The sequence below is a fragment of the Mustela putorius genome, unplaced genomic scaffold, assembly GCF_011764305.1.
Source record: "Mustela putorius furo isolate JIRA1106 unplaced genomic scaffold, ASM1176430v1.1 tig00003845_pilon_pilon_pilon, whole genome shotgun sequence".
NCBI lineage: Eukaryota > Metazoa > Chordata > Mammalia > Carnivora > Mustelidae > Mustela > Mustela putorius.
This window is the reverse complement of record NW_025421998.1, coordinates 60,732,023-60,752,826: the sequence shown is the minus strand read 5'-3', so window position 1 is coordinate 60,752,826 and position 20,804 is coordinate 60,732,023. Positions and strand designations below refer to the sequence as shown.

The 20,804-nt window shown below is 43.1% G+C and overlaps 1 protein-coding gene across 1 annotated transcript in view; it reads right to left on the bottom strand.

The window, feature by feature from the left end:
• The window catches only part of ZNRF2 (zinc and ring finger 2), a 97,909-nt gene extending 91,344 nt beyond the window's left edge, over positions 1-6,565 (bottom strand). Inside the window, exon 1 of the mRNA XM_004762643.2 lies at positions 6,091-6,565. Coding sequence (XP_004762700.2) covers positions 6,091-6,565 — 475 coding nt within the window. The remainder of the gene's footprint in view (positions 1-6,090) is intronic.
• Between the last annotated feature and the right edge of the window lie 14,239 nt (positions 6,566-20,804).

Below are 20,804 nucleotides of genomic sequence, written 5' to 3'. Positions count from 1 at the left end.
CTCTCCCCTCCTAAGAAGCAGGATTGTTTGTTTGTTAAGATTTTACGTATTTGACAGACAGAGATCACAAGTAGGCAAGGAGGCAGGCAGAGAGAGAGGAGGAAGCAGGATCTCCACGGAGCAGAGAACCTGATGCGGGGCTCGACCCCAGGACCCTGGGATCATGACCTGAGCTGAAGGCAGAGGCTTTAACCCACTGAGCCACCCAGGCGCCCTCTAAGAAGCAGTTTAATCATGAGTAGCAATACACTAACAGTGTCCAGGCCAAGCAATGCACTCACTGCTCAGGAAGGTTGCCATCCGTATCAACTATGACCATAGTGGTGCCTACTTTAAAACCTGGTTAAGTAAAACAAAGATACAGCACTATAAAATCTTTCAACAAATGGTCCAAACAGACTTTTCTAGTTTCACGTTCTCATCATCCTCCTTACACCCTATAATCCAGAACCTTTAACTTTTCAATATGCCCTATCAAAAGCCAAGGCTTCTATGGCTTCTTCCTTCGTCTGGAATGTTCCCTGCCTCCCACCCCAAACACACACATGACTGCTAAATCCTTACAGTTCAAATGTTACCTGCCTCTGTGAAGTATTCCTTACCTAAGAAAAGGATACTTACAAAGCATTTTGTAACAACAGTCCTATTACAGCACTTGTTACAATGTATAATAATCTCAAATTCAACTGAGATCTGAGCAAGTACAGGAGAAACCTTGTTTGTACTCCTGAAAACTACAATGCTGGCCCTTTAAAAAAATAAATTCCTGTTCACTGAAGCACCATTTACCATACATTATTACAACTTTTCTGAAATAAATAAAAAATAAATTTAAAAATAATTAGAACAGTTGTTATGTTTGACTCGTCAACATAAGTCTATAATCAACACAGTGGATAGACTTTCAGATGGCCACACATGATCCCCACCTCCTGACATTTACATCTGTCATTCCCTCCCCTTGAGTCTAGCAGGACCTGTGAGTTGCTTCCAACCAGGGAAAGCAGCAAAGCAGTGGTCTTATGTGATCACATGTCCACATCTATGTAAGAGTGAATGTAGCACCAGTGTACCTCGCTGGGTTGGTCTCCTTCGCTGCCTTTGAAGCGGCAAGATGTCATGGGCTTAGCAAATAGGAGGAAATGAATTCTGCCAACTTGAGGCAGCTTGAAAATAGACCCTTCCCCAGCTGACTCTCTAAGGAACAACCCAGTACTGGCATACCTATATTGCAGTCTTGCAGACCCACGCTAGACGGAACCCAGTCTCACTTATAGAAACTGAGATAATAGGTATGTATTGTTTGGGACAGAAAAATGTATAGGAATTTGTTAATAAGGAGAATAGAAAACTTATAATCAAAACTTAAGGTTTTCTGAACCCTTCGCTGTTTATACAAAAGACATGTTTTCCCCAATTTCTAAACACTTAAACAAGAGTAGAACAAACCTGATTCATTAGTTATTACCAGTCAAGTAAATGCACAATTAAGACATATGGGGCACGTGGGTGGCTCAGTTGTTAAGCATCTGCTTCGGCTCAGGTCAAGATCCTGGGGTCCCGGGATCGAGCCCCTCACTGGGCTCCCTGCTCAGTGGTAAGCCTGCTTCTCCCCTCTCCCATTCCCCGTGTTTGTGTTCTCTCTCTGTGTCAAATAAATAAATAAAATCTTATGAAAATATTTTTTAAGTACTTTGCTATATAAAACTGTCTCTATACTTTTTTAAAACCCATTTGCTAGCATACTCAATCATGCACATATCCGGTATATGTAGTTAAGTATAACATTAAGGCAATTCTCCCTATAAACACAGAATAATCAGTATTTTAAAAGCTTGTACCCAATTAACTTTATTGGTAACCAAAAAAACAAGAACGAACCAGTAAGTAACCAGTAAGTGGTTACTGGTTACCAGGCAAAGCAATCAAACTGGAGGGAGCTGGGGACAGGCTGGAGGCACTATCCTTAGTAGTAAAAGGACTGGCTTTGCAACTAGCACAGCATCGAAAGTACTCAGGTCAGTCACCTTTCCTATCAGATGATGCCCAGTACAACACAAACCACTCGTCCCTCCAGCCCACCTTCTACCCTGCAGACAAGAGAATTTTCAGGAGAAAAAAATAATAAAAGAAAGCTGGAAGTGAAAAAGCAGAAAAAAAGAGAATTTTCAAAATAGTCCCAAAGCAAACTTCCAGGACAGAGCCCACACTTCAGCATAACAAAGCATACAACACCAGGTATCTCCTACAGTGTTTAAAGATATGTGGGATTACAATTGAGAAACATGGGTTCATGTTCTCAGAGTTGTTCTTTTGGGCAGTGACCAGGTTGGTAATTAGAAGTGTAATTTTTCTTAGGAAGAAGGAGGTATTTCTCTTCTGCCACACTACATAAAGGTTTTCAAATGAATAAAAGAAAATTCAGAAATAGGAAGTAGATTAATCACAGTATCCCGGATTCAAATATTTTGGCAAGAAGTGAATGATGGAGAATGATTCATTAACAATTAATGGAGATAATTCACTACCTTAAAAACCTGCATCTTTCTGGAAGATTAGGAGAAATCTGTCTAGAAATACAGATTTCATTGAACATATGCCATTTTATGAGCTAACCCACACTCCTTCAACATAAGGAAGATGTTTCCTAAGTAACTAAAGGCGCATGAATTAGAGTCAGACTACTGAAACATTCTGACAACAGACCCTAACAGACTCAAGCCAATTAGGAGAAGGCAGAAACAACTGAGTACCACCAGTTAACTGTCTAGATTAATTCATTTTACACTTTCACTTCTAGACTCCTGTATGGTTATGAAGCCCACGTGCTACCTCTAGAAATAATCTCCATTCACTTGAATGTTTTTATAGTCCAATTTATCTTCCCTACCCTTGCTGGATCATTAAAGACTATCCTACCACCCATAACAACTGATTTTATGAACATTAACAACTTGAGAGTGGAAAAAATGTAGACCTAAAATAAAGCCAAAAAAATCCTAAAATACCACCAAGGCTTTTAAATATTAGCCTATATGTCACTAAAGGCCTGTTTTAAAACAAAGGTGATAGACAAGAGAAGGCTTTCGTCCACTTTATTATTTCTAGACTTAGCAGTCCGAAAGAAATAGCAAAATAAGAAAAACTGCTCAGTTCTAGGAAATGCTAGGAAATTTCTGTACACTGAATTCCTGTACACTAAAATTTCTGTAAACTAAAATATCAGAGAAAACTGAGTAAGACTGTATGCAGCTAAAATACATACTCAAAACATAAAACCGACACAGAAAATCTCACTCAATTTGGTCATTCATTATGATGAAACTACTAACAATTCAATTTGCTGGACTACTGTTTTAAAAAAGAAGAGAGTAGTATACTGTTTAGGTTTTCTATAAGTTACATGACAGCCCAAAAGAGAAAAACAATTTTGCATCTTATTAGTACCATATTTTCTTATTACAAAATAACAAATACCAATTAAGTTTTACGAAATTACAGCAAAACTTCCCACTAATTTGGAAATAATTTTTCTCAATTTTCAAAGGGAATTACTTTACATATGCCCAAACATTTATACAATTTGTAACTGAATAAACACATTAATACAATAAGACATACTAAAATTAAGTCAATGTGAAGTATAATCAAGTGTAATTTTTTACAGTAAGATTCATTATCTGAAAATAAATATAAAATAAGACTCTCATCTGGCTTCCTAAATCTCAGGATGAGGAAAAATATGCTTCTTTTAAGTTTCTCTGATAAACCTACCCATTGAAATAGAAGTAAAAAAATAGAAGTAAAGCAAATGCCAATAAAAAGATGTTTTTACATAAAGTATTCCATATCCCTGTATCAACTAGGACTTAAGGTACTGACGTATGATTTGAGTTCCTATCATGTAATGGGAACAAGTAATTTCTCTGATCCCCTTCCACACTCTCGCAACTGGAGTTCCTCAGCTGAAATACCAAACACAGATTATTTGACTATTTTCTCGTATTTCAGAAAGATGATACAAAACTAGAATCATTCTAAGAGCACGGGAGAAAAAAGCTAATTAGCTGCCATACAAGAGATGACTTAGGACATTAGGGCTCTATTCTCTGCAGAGACCTGGCTAATAAGAAAGGCTGCCACAAGTTCCACAGTATCACTGTGCTATTAGGCCCCAATCATCCTAACCCTGGAAAGTACAAAAAGAACTAAACACTCAAAACTAGGAACTTAAATAAGGAAAAAGATAAATTTGCTCTACTTCTACTTTTACAAACCAGGTCTTTGTCCTTTGCTAATTTACTATGAATTAAAATCCTAAATGTCAAATATTTGCCCCCTGCTCTGAATGGAAGGTATTTATTTTCAGAAAATAAACCCATACAGATAAACTCTTTGTTAAAGGAAATTATCAGCCCTTTAAGCAAGCAGTATATTGTAGTAAGATACTAATTTGACAAACTTTTTCTCATTCTTTTAGCAAGCTTTTATAAACATCTTTTGATCATAACCGCTAAATGCAAATTTTCACTTTAAAAAGATATTTTTAAAAACCAGCTTATCCTTTATAAATGCACTAAGCTCCCATTCTCAAGAAACTGTCTTTTGTTATTCCTCAGTTTAGTGACTACGGCTGTGTTAATTAAGATCAAAATAATCTTCAACTGTTAATTATGATTAAATCACAGTAAGGACAGCACTAGTTCTTTTTCTCAAAAAAAGAAGTTTTTTTTTAATGGCCCAACTTTAGAAAATATCAGTATTTTTCTTTACACAGCAAAATTTTAACAATTGGAATAAAGTAGTTTATAGTTGTTCTATACTGAATGTGCAAAGCAATATTAAAAACATGAAAAAAAATGACACTCCCATTTTCAATATGCTAACATAAATACTGATACTACAGAGAACATCAGAACAGATAATTAACATTACTGAATATTCCATTCACCAACTCAATTTCTCACATATATAAACATATGAAAAAAAAGGGCCACAAAAATGGAGGGAACCATTTCCTCACTGTTCCAGCTGTGCTCACTTGTGAATTTATGTAGTACAATAAAGCAATGATACAGAGATGTTTTTCTTCTATAATCAGCCTATCTAACCAGATAAAACTTCCAATTTCTTCTGAACTGGGAAGGGAGGAGTGTCTTGATTCATTTAGGGTATTAGCCGTTTGAAGTAAAGTGAATCAGTCCTGGACATAACTGAAGAGGCCAAATTCGGTTTCCTCAGATCAAGTGCACCCTTCCTGTTTCTACATCAAAGCACATCATTTTGCTATTAAAAATTTCCATTTATCGCAAGTGACTTTTCCTGAACTCGTAGTCAACACTGCTTTTCCAAAAGCACCTATGCTTTTGGCAGTTTCCCTAATTAGCGTCTCTTTAAAACACTGCTCTCAATTTTTAAAATGCCCTGTCCAAATTAAGCGGGGCTCATATTAACCCTTATCTAAAGTAGCAGTTCACTGGGGTCAAAAATACATTTTCCATCACACATTCAACCAATTAAACGCTATGCAGTAGGTGGGGCTATGTACACAGACTTAAGGATTACAGCTTTACTGTAACAGTCCAAACGAGGTTAACTCCCTCCTTTTTCAAGTAACTCATATGTTCTTTGAGACCCTCTGACCTCCTAGCCTTTAAAAAACGCTGCCCGCTTCGGTCCCCAATTAGAACTACGTTTGGCAACCAGTCTCCTCCTGACTTCCTGATACTGAAAGCTACCACCACGAGGACTGTTGCATCGGTTTGTTTCAAAAACAATCTTTGCTCCGTCCACCCCAAGGAGAAAAGCAAGGGCTTCTTCCACTGGGCAGCCACGGTGAGGCGGGGGAAGGCGGGGCGGGGGCTTACACCCGGTGTCTAAGGAAAGCAAAGCCCGGGGAGCGGCGGGAGCGGCTCCGCCGGGGTTAAGCGGCGATTTTCCTCCCACAGGGGTGAGCCGGGCGCACCGCGCGGCAAAGCCGCGGCGCTCAGGCTGAAGGAGAAAAGAAGGGTAAACCCCCGCGAGCCGCGGCCCACGTGCCGCCCGCGAGAGGCAGGGAACCCGGGAGCCGGGGAGGGGAGGGAGCCGTACCTCCAAACATGTGCGGCGAGAGATGAGCTGGTAAGGAGCCGATCACCAGACGCGGCCCGCCGGGGCCCCCGCCCGCCGGCCGGTCTCTGCCTCCGCCGCCGCCGCTGCCGTCCTCGGGGCTGCTGTGTACCGAGTCCTGCGAGCCGTACGGGCCGCTGCTGCTGTTGGGGATGCTGAAGGAGGACTGTGCCGCGCGGGCCGCCGACGCCACGCTCCCCACGGCCCCGCCGAGGGAGCGACTGCGCGGGGCCGCTGAGGCCGCCGCGGCGCCGCCGGAACCGCTGGGCTGGTGCGCGCCGGGCACCTGAGCCGGAAACCTCCCGGCGGCCGCGGCCCGCGCCCCGCTGCTGCCGCCGCCGCCGCCGCCGCCCGCGGTCCCATTGGTGCCTCCACTGCTGCTGGAAGGTAGATCCGAGCCCGAGTAGGCGCGGGTGCGGCCGTTAGCAGCGGCCGGGCCGCTCTGCTTGGCGCCCATGGCCGCCCTGCCCCGGGCCGGGCCCGCGCGCGGCGCCCCGAATGCCGGGAGGGCGGGAGCGAGCGCAGGAGCGAGCCGGCAGGGCCGAGGCGCCGCGGCCGGCGCAAGGAGAAGCTCGTACGTCCAGTGCCGCCGCCCCGCGCCCCGAAGGGCGGTCGGCGCCCGGGGCGCTCTTGTGTTCGGGAGCGGCGGTCGAGACCGGCGGTCTGCGGGAGGTCGCGGGAAACGAGGAGAGGCGGAGAGGAAGGAGGTCGGGCTGCGGCGGACGCAGCTCGCTAGCTCTGGCAGGAGGGGCGGCTCAGGTGGCTGTGCGGCTGCCGCTGGTTTCGGTTCTGGTGCGCCGCGACGGGTCGCTGCCGCTCTCTGCTGCCGTCGCCGCTCTCTGCGCCCCGGGCCTCGGTACCGCCTCCTCCCGGGCTGCCGCAGCTACCGCCGCCATCCTCCGGCTCACACGGCAGCTCGCGGGTGAGTGGGAGGCGCCCGCCCAGACTCCGCCGGGGCCACCTACCCTCCTCCCCCAGCCACCCAGCTGTTATTAACGGAGAAAGAGGAAAAACGGGTGGCGCGTGAGGGGAGGATGGAAGAGGAGAGGGAGGGGCGGCGCGCGCTTCCCGGCAACCGTCGCCGCACTCCCCCCTGCGAAGGAGGGGCGGAAGGGGGGAGGTTCTGGGCCACAAAGGTGGGGGTGCCCAGTGGGGGAGGAGGTTCCCCGGCCCTCGCACCGGAAGGCCGAGGAGCAGCGCGACTCCAAAGTGCACCCGGACTCGGGTGTTTGGGTCGCAGGCGGTGGCCCCACCCCCGCCCCCTCGCACCGCCCGGCGGATTGGCTTCCGCCGGCTGCGCCCCGCCTCTCCCGGCCGTGGCCTTCCCGCCCTGGCCCCGCCTCGCCAAGGTACAGCGGTGTGGTAGGTGCCGCCACCCGTGGACCCGGTGATGGACAGGTCCTCTGCCCCGCCTCCTCTTCCAGGGCGCGCCCCCTCCTCCACGGCGGGGCCTAAGCCGATTGGAGGGACGGAGCCCCTCGGGGCGCCAACCAAAAGGCGGCCCCTCCTCTCGCACGTGGCCTCGGGACCCTGGATTAGATCGCGTCTCCTAACTTCTGGTTTCCCCAGCTGGGGCTGAGAATGGCTGTGTCCTGGGTCCTGACCCTCCAGTTTGGGTGGGTGTTAACTTGCTGGTTGGTGTTACTCGGAGTGTGTTTTTTAAATAAAACAGAAGCTCAGCAATGTTGATGATAAAAGACTTAAGAAACGCAGAAACATAAGTAACAAAGAAGGCAGAAGTCAACTCTATCTTAATTAGACTTACCCATAAAACTGACCGTGGAGGAAGCGCAGTTGGAAGAACTAAAGATAATGCAGCCTGACCTTCAGTTGTGAGGCAAAAAGCGTGGGGGCAGAGAAATCACCTGATTTAGGAGATCTGGGGTCTCGGTCTGGGATGGATCAGAACTAAATTACGGTGCAATGAGCAAACTTTACCTTTCTGGACTTTAGTTTCCTGACCTAGGGCACCGACAGCTTTCAAATCCTGTAATTTCTCTAGGGGCACCTGGCTGGCTCAGTCAGTTGAGCTTGAGACTCCATCTCTGGGTTGGTGAATTCAAGCCCCACTTTGGGTGTAGAGATTACTTAATTAAATAATAAAAATAATAATAAAATCCTGTAATTTCTCTAAAGTGGAAGGTAGCAAAATTCTCATCGGTTCGTTTCTAAGTGTGATAGAGTATCTCGGTATCAGAGCATGGTCTGGATATACATTGTGAAAGTTCCTGAAGTGTCCACTCTGTGAAAATAATAGCAGCTGGTATTTTTGTACGAACTCCAAAAATAAATACCATCTTTTTTCCACGTTTGTAATGTCATTTATGTAATGATTTTCATCATTCAAGTATGAGAATTAAATTTTCAAAAAAAAGTAAAGAATATATGTATAGATATAGATGTATTGTGTGTATATATAAACATCTCAGAATGTATATGTATGTATATGTTTATCAGTGGATTAGTGTGTGTGTGTGTATATATATATATATATATAAATGGAAAAACAAATCTACTCAATGCGAACCTAAAAATTCTTTCATCCTGTTTATGGGCTTACTGAAACCATTGGTCACTTGGTAAGCAGAGAAAAATCTGAAAGGTTGAAGTGTTAACCAGAATGACAAGTTCTCATTCAAGAAGGTATTTAGTGATTTGATCTGATTTAACTTTTATTGAATGAGGCCTTCGGTGTAAAACTCTGGTTCAGCAGGAATATAGAAAAGTAACACACTATTATTTTTAAAAAAGGAATAAAGGACTTTTGCAAGTCTCTGAGGAGATTTCACAGTCCTCATTAGATACGAATTGGTAAGTTAAAGGATTTCACAGTCCTCATTAGATACGAATTTTTTTTTCTCATTAGATATGAATTTTAAAAGTTTAGATTACTATAATATGGAGCAAATGCCTTTCAGTAGTTAAAGCTATTAAATGAAAAGATTAATGATAAAAACTGTATGGCTCTTAGTCATCTTCAGATTTAATTACATTTTGCTTCATCACATCCAAACTTAGTTTTATTTTTAAATCATTTTTACTCGGATGGTAATTACACCTTAAAGCACTCAACATTTATTCCTAACTAGGAAAAAGAAATCCCCTGATAGCAACAGGCTTCTAACATTCACATCATCGACAACAGCTGGAATTTTACTTACGTCTGAACAATTGTTTGATTTATGTCCCTTCCTCACCAGACTAAATTCCCTGAGAGCATGGAAGGCGTATGTCTTGTTTTAGTTTTAGTTTTAGTTTTTGTTTTTTGCTTACCATTGGCAGTGCTTGGCACACAGTAGCCTCTAGGTAAGTATTTGTTGAATAACAAATACTTGAGTGGCCAGAAAGTCATTTATAGGCTGAATGTTGGACATAGGAGAATAGAAATTGAAGCTGATTATGAAGCTCATAAAATATGTGTTTTGTGTTAGTTGGTGCCAGGCGAAGCATTCGTCAAGACAAGCTAAGCTACACAGTGGAATCCAACTGCTAAACTTGAGGGCCATGATGCTGGGAAACCCCTTTGTGAGCTCTCCTGGTCTGCTCTCTCATCTCCCTTCATACGGTTCCCCATCTGGGTGGCAATCTTGGGTTTCTCTTCAAGTGGTGGCTCAGGGACCCAGGCTCTTATGCAGTAGCTAAGCAGGCTCCCAGAATGCTCAGAGAGCCCTTCTCTAAATCCAGTGTACCTGACTGGCCAAAGCAAAAGGGCAGACATTGAGAGAAGTTTCAGCCAAATGTGGAAAGGTTTGCATTCCTTCTCCCCAGTATCCATGCTGGCAGACATCGGTCACATGTTCTAACTCAACTGGAAAGGGGTCAGGAAATGTGGTCTTATGTGTATACCCAGGGGGAAAAAAGGAAATATTTTGTCAAGCACATAGCAAGCATATCTTTGCCACACACAAGAACAGTTGCCTGTCAGATATCTAAGCTAGATATTAAATCTTAATGAAACACTATACAATAAAAGTTAAGTTAGATGAAAAATTTCTAGTGACAGTTACTATTATCAAGCCATCAAAATGTGGTAAAGAAAAACAAATTTTTTGTGTGCATGCAGATCAGCTAAATTCTATCTACTTTAAATTGTGTTTCTAGAAATACCATCTAACAGAACTCTTAATTTAGCCATGTAGATCAGTGATCCTCAAAGAACAGGCTCCAGATTAACAGTATCTGCATTGCCTGGGATCTTGTCAGAAAGACAGATTATGGGGTGCCTGGGTGGCCCAGTGGGTTAAGCCTCTGCCTTTAACTCGGGTCCTGATCTCAGGGTCTTGGGATGGAGCTCCGCACTGGGCTCTCTGCTCAACAGGGAGCATGCTTCCCCCCTCTCTCTGCCTGCCTCTCTGCCTACTTGTGATCCCTGTCTCTGTCAAATAAAATCTTTAAAAAAAAAAAAAGGAAAGAAAGATTATCAGACCCCCACCCCAGACCTACTGAATCAAAAAGTGCTTGAATAAGCCCTCTACAGGGTTCTGATGCCCACTAATGTTTGAAAAACACTGATCTAGATAATCACTGGTTAGTTTAAAAAAAGAATACCATATTAAGATGTGATCATCATTTTTGATTAAATGTCCTCTCCATATGGATGTCCCCTGTGACCCCACTCCGATCACACCACCACAGACTAACTTCAGCATTCCCACTAAGTGTTATATTAATGCTTCCTTCTCAGCATTGATCATCCTGTTGATCTTGCTTGTTTGTCACTAAACAGTGCGGTCCAAGAGAGGCTTCACATCCATCCTATACCCCGGCCTAACACAGTGCCTGACACCTCTGATGGACAAGAAATGATCTGTGAATGAATAAATGAATGAATGAATGAATGAATGAATATTCCTACATGATTGTTTCTTGAAGGTCACGCATGACCTTATACTTATCCTCCTTGACATCTCCTATGTGGCATATGCCCTCTCCCCCTTTTCTCTCTGGGTAGGCCTTTTTGATTCTTTCCCCATGAGGACTCTGGAGTTAGAAAACCTTGGCTTGTAATGCTCTTTCCTTGGCCCTCTTCCTTCCCTCCTCACTCTCTCTCCAAACAGGAATCCACATTAAGCTGTCAATGTGTTTTATCATCAACCAAACAGATCTGGCTTCACATAAAATTTGTCTCTTCTTATTATACCCTACCAGTTCTTAAAAAATTCAAAGTGCTGTTTCATTTAAATCAGTACACATGGGTGTACATCCAAATCTAGAGCTGAAACAAGTTTTTTTTTATTTTATTTATTTATTTGACAGAGAGAGATTACAAGTAGGCAGAGAGACAGGCAGAGAGAGAGAGAGGAGGAAGCAGGCCCCCTGCTGAGCAGAGAGCCCGATGCGGGACTTGATCCCAGGACCCTGAGATCATGACCTGAGCTAAAGGCAGCGGTTTAACCCACTGAGCCACCCAGGTGGCCCATTGAAACAAGTTTTATGAGCTCATAACCCATGCAACATGGGATGTACTCCACTTCCCCTTGTATTCCATTTCACTTTTGTGAAATGCTGGTCACTGCCTACTGAATTGATTTTACAACCCACTAATGGGTTGTAATCTGCAGTTTGACTACCGATGGTCTGAATCAGTGCTTTGACGCTTCAGTGCACCAAAGAATCATCTGCAGATCTTGTTTTTTTAATTAATTATTTTTATTAACATATAATGTATTATTAGCCCCAGGGGTACAAGTCTGTGAATCATCAGGTTTACATACTTCACAGCACCCACCATAGAACATACTCTCCCCAATGTCCATCACCCAACCACCATGTCCCTACCCCTCCCACCGCCCAGCAACCCTCAGTTTTGCGAGATTAAGACTCTCTTATGATCTGTTGGAGATCTTGTTAAAGCAAACAGCCAGGCCCGACCCTTCATGATTCTCACTCCATAGATCAGGATCTGACCTTGAAAATTTGCATTATAAGCTGTCCAGCGACCCTGGTGCCACAAGACCGCAGATGGTATTTGGAGAAGCACTGTTCTAAATGACATTTTCCCCTACACAATCAGAACTGTTCTTTTTCATGACCTCGTGACTCTTAAGTAACAGAGCCCCAGCTCTTTAAAATTTCTATCTATGAAGCTTTTTCAGATGCTCTATTTTTCTTCTTCCTCACATGATTATGTGGTGATAGTATGAGCCATGACTTCTGGGGTTCGAAGTTAGTTTGAGTTGTTAGAGCACTGCACAGTGACAACATGGGTAGCCGGAAACCTACACTGGAGCAGGTAAGTTAGTTGTGGGCTTGTCAGTAAGAATACCTGTCTGATGGGGCACCTAGCTGGCTTAGCTGGTAGAGCCTGTGCTATAGAGATTACTTAGAAAAATAAAAATCTTAAAGAAAAAAAAAAAAAGGCCAAAAAAAATTTGACTGATGGGTTTGCTGTTACCCAGTTTGGATTTCAGTTGAGTCTCTTCCCTTTGGCACTTACTCTTTTGCATGCTTCTCTTCCCTCTCTTGTCCATTCCTTTTATTTATTATTTGTTTATTTTTAAAATTTTATTTATTTGACAGAGAGTAAGCACAAGTAGGCAGAGTGGCAGGCAGAGAGAGAGGGAGAAGCTGGCTCCCCACTGAGCAGAGAGCCGGATGCGGGGCTCGATCCCAGGACCCTGGGATCATGACCTGAGCCAAAGGCAGCCGCTTAACTGACTGAGCCACCCATGCACCCCCTACTCTTTTTATTTTATTTTATTTTATTTTAATTAAGTAAAACCTTAACATTTTAATTCCCATACAGTTAACATACAGTGCTGTATTAGTTTCAAGTACAACACAGTGATTCAACAATTCCATACATTACTCAGTGCTCATCAGGACCAGTGCCTTCCTTAATCCCCATCACCTATTTCGCTCATGCCTTACCCACCTCTCCTCTGGTGACCATCAGCTTGTTCTCTATAGTTAAGAGTCTGTTTCTTGGCTTCTCTCTCTCTCCCTCTCTCTCTCTCTTTCTATCTGGTTGTCTCTCTCTATTTTTCCTTTGCTCATTTGTTTCTTCAATTCCTACATATGAGTGAAATATGGTATTTGTCTTTCTCTGACTAATTTCATTTAGCGTTATACTCTCTAGCTCCATCCAGGTTGCAGCAAATGTCTTGCCTGCTCTTCTTATTTAAAAAAAATATATATTTTTTTTAAAGATTTTATTTATTTATCAGAGTGAGAGGGGGAGAGAGCAAGCATAGGCAGACAGAATGGCAGGCAGAGGGAGAAGCAGGCTCCCTGCCGAGCAAAGAGCCCAATGTGGGACTCGATCCCAGGATGGTGGGATCATGACCTGAGCCGAAGGCAGCTGCTTAACCAACTGAGCCACCCAGGCGTCCCCAAAAAAAATTTTTAATAAGTAAATTCTACACCTGATATGGGGCTTGAACTCACAACCCCAAAATCTACAGTCATATGCTCTACCAACTGAGCCAGCCAGGTGCCCCTGACTTGCCCACTCTTTTAAAGCTGGCAGGGAAGAAGACCTAACACCCCATTTGTCCTCTCAGTAGGCCCCACAGCCTCCCAATAGGGTTCACAGTGCGGTCGGCACCAGACCTACACTTTTTGCAAAAGTCTCTGCCATCCCATGTTTCTTCTCATTATAGGATGTAAAAGATGACAATGGTTTTACACCCCCCCCCTTTTTTAGAGTTATACATTATCCAGTCTCTTTACCAAACTATAGGACTATTTGTATAATTATCTATTTTTAAATAGGCCTTTTTCCTATTATTATATTTCCTTTCTTTAAAGAAATAAATGGACCATCTTAAATTTACCTTTTTAAAAAAAATTTTTTTAAAGATTTTATTTATTTATTTGAGAGAGAAAGGACAAACAGAAGGGACAGAGGGAGAGCAAGAAGCAGACTCCCCACTGAATGGGGAGCCCGAGGCAGAGCTCAATCCCAGGACCCTGAGATCAAACGCTTACCAAACAGAGCCACCCAGGTGACCCTAAAATTTATCTTAATATATCCTACAGAAAACCCTGTTTAGGATTTTAGTGGAGATTAGAAACTTATATCTTACATTCTTTTTTTTTTTTTAAAGATTTTATTTATTTATTTGGCAGACAGAGATCACAGGTAGACAGAGAGGTGGGCAGAGAGAAAGGAGGAAGCAGGCTCCCCGCTGAGCAAAGAGCCTGACTTGGGGCTCGATCCTAGGACCCTGGGATCATGACCTGAGCCGAAGGCAGAGGCCCCAACCCACTGAGCCACCCAGGCACCCTGTATCTTCCATTCTAATACCAAAGTTAGTTTAGAAAAATATTTAGGGATCACATTCTTGGGTAATTTTTCAGGGAATATCCATAATTTGTATAATGCCTTTAACACACTCTTACTTTTCTATCATGAGTAAGCCAAATTCTCTCTTCCCTCTACTCTCATTGACCTTTTAATCAATCATGCCTATTTTCCAAAGGATGGAGCCAATCGCTACCAGATTATAAGCACACCATGAAGTGGGTTAGCTCGAGCCAGGGTTAGGCCCTGGCTCTATCTAGTACTGGCTGTGGGATTTAGGGCAGATGGCTTAACCTGACTAAACTTGTTTCCTCTGTAAAATGCAGAGGATCATAAGAGCAGCCTCACAGAAGAGTTGTGAGTCTCAGATGACTCAGTCTATTTGAAAATGTTTGGAATGTGTTAATAGATACGTGAATTTTTATCTCACTGTCATTAGCTCTAGCAGGTTGTACTAATTTGCATACGATCTCTCGCACGTTGAGATATTGTAAGTATACTAATATTCACTGGAACTTATTTTACTACTTTGTGTAATTTCAATGCATTATTGACACTTAAGGCTTTATGGGTAATAACTGTTTAGTAGTAATTTACTAATAAGTACGTACATGACTAATCTTGACACTAAGACTTGTCATGTTAACAAACCCACATCTTTCCACCATGTGATGAATGGTTGTACATGCATATATATCTCTATGAAATTTAAAAAGAAATCATCATTGAGAGACCAGGGATTAACTATTTGAAATCTCTAACATTTAAATCTTTTTTTTTTTTTTTTTTTTGATTCTAGAGGGCAGTTAAATTACACGTTCACTAAGGAGACTTCAGGGTTCTGAATAGGACTGAATGTCTTATAAAAGCATTTCATGTTAATCAGTTGGTGACCAGATCCCTAAGCTATGTTAAACATAGATTCTGAATCATTTTCCTCTCTAAGTACAGCTTGAGACACAATGTCAGCCCCTATTTTTATTATCTAAAAATAACTTAATTCTTCCTTATCAAAATGGCATAGAGCAGTAATCAGAGATTAAATATTTATATGATGCTCTACTCTCCATCCACTTTGGCTTGCAAATGATATTTTTTAAAAAATCATTAGAAGCCCTTATTTTAAAACCCTTCATACAAAACAACCACAACTCATGCCGCTTTTCCTCCATTATGAAGAAATTGCTTGGGCTCCATACATAGTGTTTAAAAAGGAATCCCTGATCTTTATTAGGGACTTACTGTTGGAAAAAATATATATATATAGATAGATAGATAGATAGATAGATAGATATCTATATATATATAAAACATTGAGCAGAAAGGTGTGACCTGGGATCAGCACCAAGGGAATCTTGCTGGCCTACTGAAGTGAAGAAGAGCTTGGAGAAAAAATAGCTCTCTGCTACATAATGCATGGGACTCCGCCTCCAATGCATACGCCCTCTCATCCCTACTTCCTACCACTGCTTTAAATCACTATGGTTATACATGAATGATTAAAAAGTCTTATAAGACATCTTCCCTTACCCCCTCCTCCCACCACAGGTGGCCAAGAGCCCTTGTAAAAGGCCTTCCCCAGTAAAGGCAAGCTCCTTATTTTGGGCCTAAATTGCATAAGGCCCCCGAGTGTGGAAATTCTGTTTCTATTTTGTTTTTAATTCTCTACAGTGGCTGCTTGTAGAGCTCCCAGACAGTCTGTGCACAGAAGACATTCAGTAGCTGCTGGGGATCATGAGGGACAGCAGTGATAAGGCAGGTTCTGAATTACTACTGACTTAACAGGCTGTCGTGGCCACCGTTAAGCATGTGTGAATCACATTTGCTTTGGCCACAGGAGTCCATGCCCTAGGTGGCCTCTTCCCTTGGAGTTGCTACCAACTGATCTATGCTCCCAGGGTTGGCCAGGTTGGAAAGGGTAAGCTCATAATTGCAGGTCTAACTTTTCTGGGCCGCATGTGGAACACAAGAGCAACAAGACCCACCATTGAGCCTGCCCCACCCTCCGTTTCCCAGAAGCCAGATGGGCTCTCTGGGATACAGGTCTAAACAGGGCAGGTATTAGTACCTAGCCCTAGAACTGGGTCATCCCTGGTGCCTGGAGACATCAAGATACCTTGGGACCCATACTGGAGATCTCTTCATTCCTTAAACCAAAAGTCACTGGAAATCAGTCACAGTTTGGATCTCGTGGTTAACACGAGGCAGGCCAAGTTCAACCAAACAGGGTCCCTGCCTCCAGAAACCTTACAGCTTATAGTCAGGGGACACAGATACAAATGATGAGACGGTTCGAGGACAGTGCGGTAAATGCATGCTGGAGCGGAGTGCAGGGATGGGGGCTGGGTGAAGGACAAGAATGAGTTTCCAGAAGTGGTACCAAGCAGAGTCTTGAGAGAGAGAGAGTTGACTTACGCAGCCACAGGTGTTCCTGGCTGAGGGGTCCAGGGAGAGCTTTGAGCTTCAAAAGCACTGCATGGAGTTCCTTCCAGCTGAAATGAAGAGTAGGAGGCTGGGAGGTGAGCTAATAAACCAGAAAAGTAGGTTGAGGCAGAGTCTAATAGGCTTGGTGTGCTGGGCTAAGAGGTTGGAATCATTCCAGAAGGCAAAAGGAACCTCACAAACAGGGAAGCAGCATGGTTGTATTTACAGTTTAGAAAGATAACTCAGGAAGTATTTTGGAGGATTTATTGATAGGAGGGACAAAAACAGAGTACAGTAGAAGACTGATGAGCCTGCTGATGTAGGGCAGATTCAAAAGCTATTAAGAGAGGAGCCTCCACAGCTCATGCAGACCAATTGGAGGTTGTACAACACTGAGAAGAAACAGTCAGGGATGACAGGGAAGCTTTCTGGTTCCTGCTAGCACTAGGTGGGAAATGTGGGGGAAAGATCAAGTTTGAGAAGGAGGGAGACCAAGTCAGCTTTGCAAGGTAGGACGAACCAGCCTTGAGGTCGTGGCAAGGCATGGGGCTCAGCTCTGTTGCCTTCAGATGCCCAATCCCATGTGGAATGTGCATGGGGGTATAAATGGGTTATTTCAGTCAGGTTCCTCAGAATCCTGGATTTCATCCTACACAACGCTCGTTAGTACTGGAGCCCTGTCTCCTGCCCTCTCTGTGTGTTCTCCCTGTGCTAACTGGGTGCCATTCCCAGGAGAGACATCCTGAAAATGAGGGGGAAGGAGGGGTCACAAGGGGCAGAAGAACTTGGGCTGTGCAGTCAGATTGGAGGGTGACCAAATATTAATGCTGGGTGTGGCAAATTTATTTTTCTACATTGTTAACATTCCATGAGCAAAGGAAATTTGGGGCTTGTTATTTTCCAACATAGTCTACGGTACAAACAGTGGTTTCCTATTACACTAAATAGGCTGTTAAAAAGTTCGTTATCTCAAACACTGCATCATATATTCTTTTTAAAATGATGACTATGTTAGGCAGAAAAATGCCCCCCCTAAAGATGTCCATGCCCTCATCCCTGGAGCCGGTGAGTACCTTACCTTACACGGCAAAAGGGACTTTGTGGGTGTGAAAAAATGAAGGAGCTTGAGATAGGGAGATTGTCCTGGATTATCTGAGTGGGCCTGATGTAATTACATACAATGAACGAGGAAGGAGAAGAGGCAGAGGCAGAGAAGGTGGAGGGTGGTAGGAAGAGGACCTGACTGGCCAGTGTTCACTTTGAAGACAGAAAGGGGCTGCAAGCCAAGGAATGCGAGTGGCTTCTAGAACCAGGAAAAGGCAAGGAAATGGATCCTCTCCAAGAGCTTTGAAGGCAGGGCACAGACCTGCTGACATAATGATTTAAACCCAGTTAGACCCATTTTTGGATTTCCAACCTCTATCTAGAACTCTTAAGATAATAGGTTTGTGCAGTTTTAAGCAACAAAGCTTGAGGTAACTAGTGATAGCAGCACAAGGAAAGGGATACAATGGCTGTTCTTTTAGACTCCAGAAGCCCCCTGACTACAAGCTGCCTCAAAACCAGGAAAAAATCAAATAAACGTGACCCTGAAATCCTTAAATGCTTATGTGGCTAATCATACATATTTTTTTCTTGGCTCCCTGCCCACTCTTAGCCATGGTAGCATAGGCTGTTGTGTCCTGGGGCCGGGCAATACAGGTACCCATGGCAGCATGCTGCTTCTACTTATTTTATTGTCTTTTTAAGATTTTATTTTTATTTAAGAAGGGCGCAGGTCGGGGGCCAGAGCAGAAGGAGAAGGACAAGCAGACTCTGGGCTGAACTGGGAGCCTGTTGCGGTGCTTGATCTCCCGACCCTGAAATCACCATCCTGAGATCATGACCTGAGTTGAAATCAAGAGTCTGTCACTTAACCGACTGAGCCACCCAGGCACTCCCCCCATGCTGCTTTTAAAGGACCCTACGTGGAACACAGCCCCGACTTCCCGTTACCTATCTCAACACAGCCTTGCAGACCCGCACCTAAATGCAAGCACTGAGATTAGATGGTCACGGTACTAAAAAGAGCAGCCCCGGATTCAGGGTTTTGTGTTTTAAAATACACAAGGAGAACTCGAGGAAGGTCCCTGCGTGAAGTCTGGTCCATCTCCCGCGGAGGAGAGAAGGTGGCCGCTGGGAAAGTCCACACTGACATCTAGTGATACAAAGCTGCACTGCCAAAGGCTGGAAACCCGAAGCCGTTTCCATCAGTGGGCTCCTCATTTCCGAGATGTGTCACCCCCCAGAGGGCTCAAGGCCCATTGCAGACAAGGGGATTCCAGCCGCCCTGAGGCCGGGTTAGGGGAGGGGGCAAGGCAGGTCAGGCATCTTTACACTTCCATGCAGGGGAGCAAAGTTTAGCCACTTGACACTCTGAGCTCTTAATTTTTGGGAAATGATTATTTCCATACATTGTAAAGCTAAAGATTTTACCTCAAAAAGCCTATCTGTGCTTCCAGTGGTTAGACACTTGAATCCCAAATGCGTTTCTAAGAGCACTTAAGTTTTCTAGGTTCACTGAACAGTTCTTTTGTCGGTGATGTCCTGAGCAAGAAATAACCTGCTTCAGGGATGGAACAAGAAGAGCAGGGGTGCTCTTCTTTGCCCTGAGAACTTTATCTGCATTCGGTTTTTATCAACTCTAAAGCCAAAAGCATGGAAGAAATGGCAAAGGATGCCTCTTCCATTTTCCCACTTTCCTTTGATGCGCATGGTAAAAATAAGTCAACAGATAAGATTTCTATTTCTTTCCTTAATGGGGGCAAAATTAGAAGCAAGGCTGGATTTTGAAGGCTGGTGCGCTAACCCAGGTGAAAGATGATGAGCGAGTTGTCCAGCAATATGAATGTACTTAATGAGCTCTATAGTTAAAAATGTTCAAAATGATAAATTTTATGTACATTTTACCAGAATTAAAAAAAAAAATAATGAGAGGTTGATTGAGTAACTGATTCAGTATCAGTAACGGTGGGAATGAAGAAGATTCAACAGGTCTAATCAAATGATTAGATGCAGATACATTTTCATATCATTCTCATGGACAAAACGTGCACATTAAGTACGGATGAACAAATATTAACTTCTAGCGCACTAGTGTCTGAAATACTGTTACAACCTTCTCGTTGAAACAAACAGACCTGAACATTATGAAATAATCAGATTTTACAACGATGTGTGTTTTTTCATGCATGTAGAGTATTCTCTTTTGTGACATGTTAATATCAAGCTTCAAGCAAATCATGCAGATGGGAAAATCAAACGTGCTGCTCTAAAAACACACAGATTTAGCAGAGAAAAAGGCAAAAGAGAACAAAGGTACAGAGGTATCTTCTGATTCAGTTTTGACTGTCAAAAAGATGAGATGTAAAAGCATTACCAGAATTCAGTTGCTTCCTTGAGGTGAGGGGAAAAGGAAAAGATAAACAGGAAGGAACTTCATATATGACTTGTGCAAACAACAGATTCATAGATTTGGAAAAGATGATTTGTTACTTTTCAGAATTTGCAATATACTGGAATTGTGATTCACTGAAATTCTAGGGAGGAGTTAGAAAAGATCTTTAATTCCTTCAGTAAAACATAACATTTCAACTAAATGTTCAGATGTACATATATCTGGTTTCTCCAGCAATCTTTTTAACAGATGGCATACTACTAATAAATGTTGTTATTTCTTCATCCCTACTCCCCACCAATGAGTGGGTTAAGAAGTGAAAAATACTGCCAAAACCAGTAATTAATGAGGGGAATGAAAGCTATGATTAGGATTTTATTTTAAAACTGTAGGTTTTTTTTCTACTAAATTAAAATTAATTGATAATAACTGATGGGTTTCAGTAGGAAAAGAATTTACTCTGTAGCTTACGAAGAACTTAAAATGTACCACTCCCCCCAAAATTTACTTAAAGCCCCACCATACAGAAAATTTACTTTGTTTGATACACACAGACTTCAGAGAAACAAGAGTTTTGGAAAGCCAGGCCAT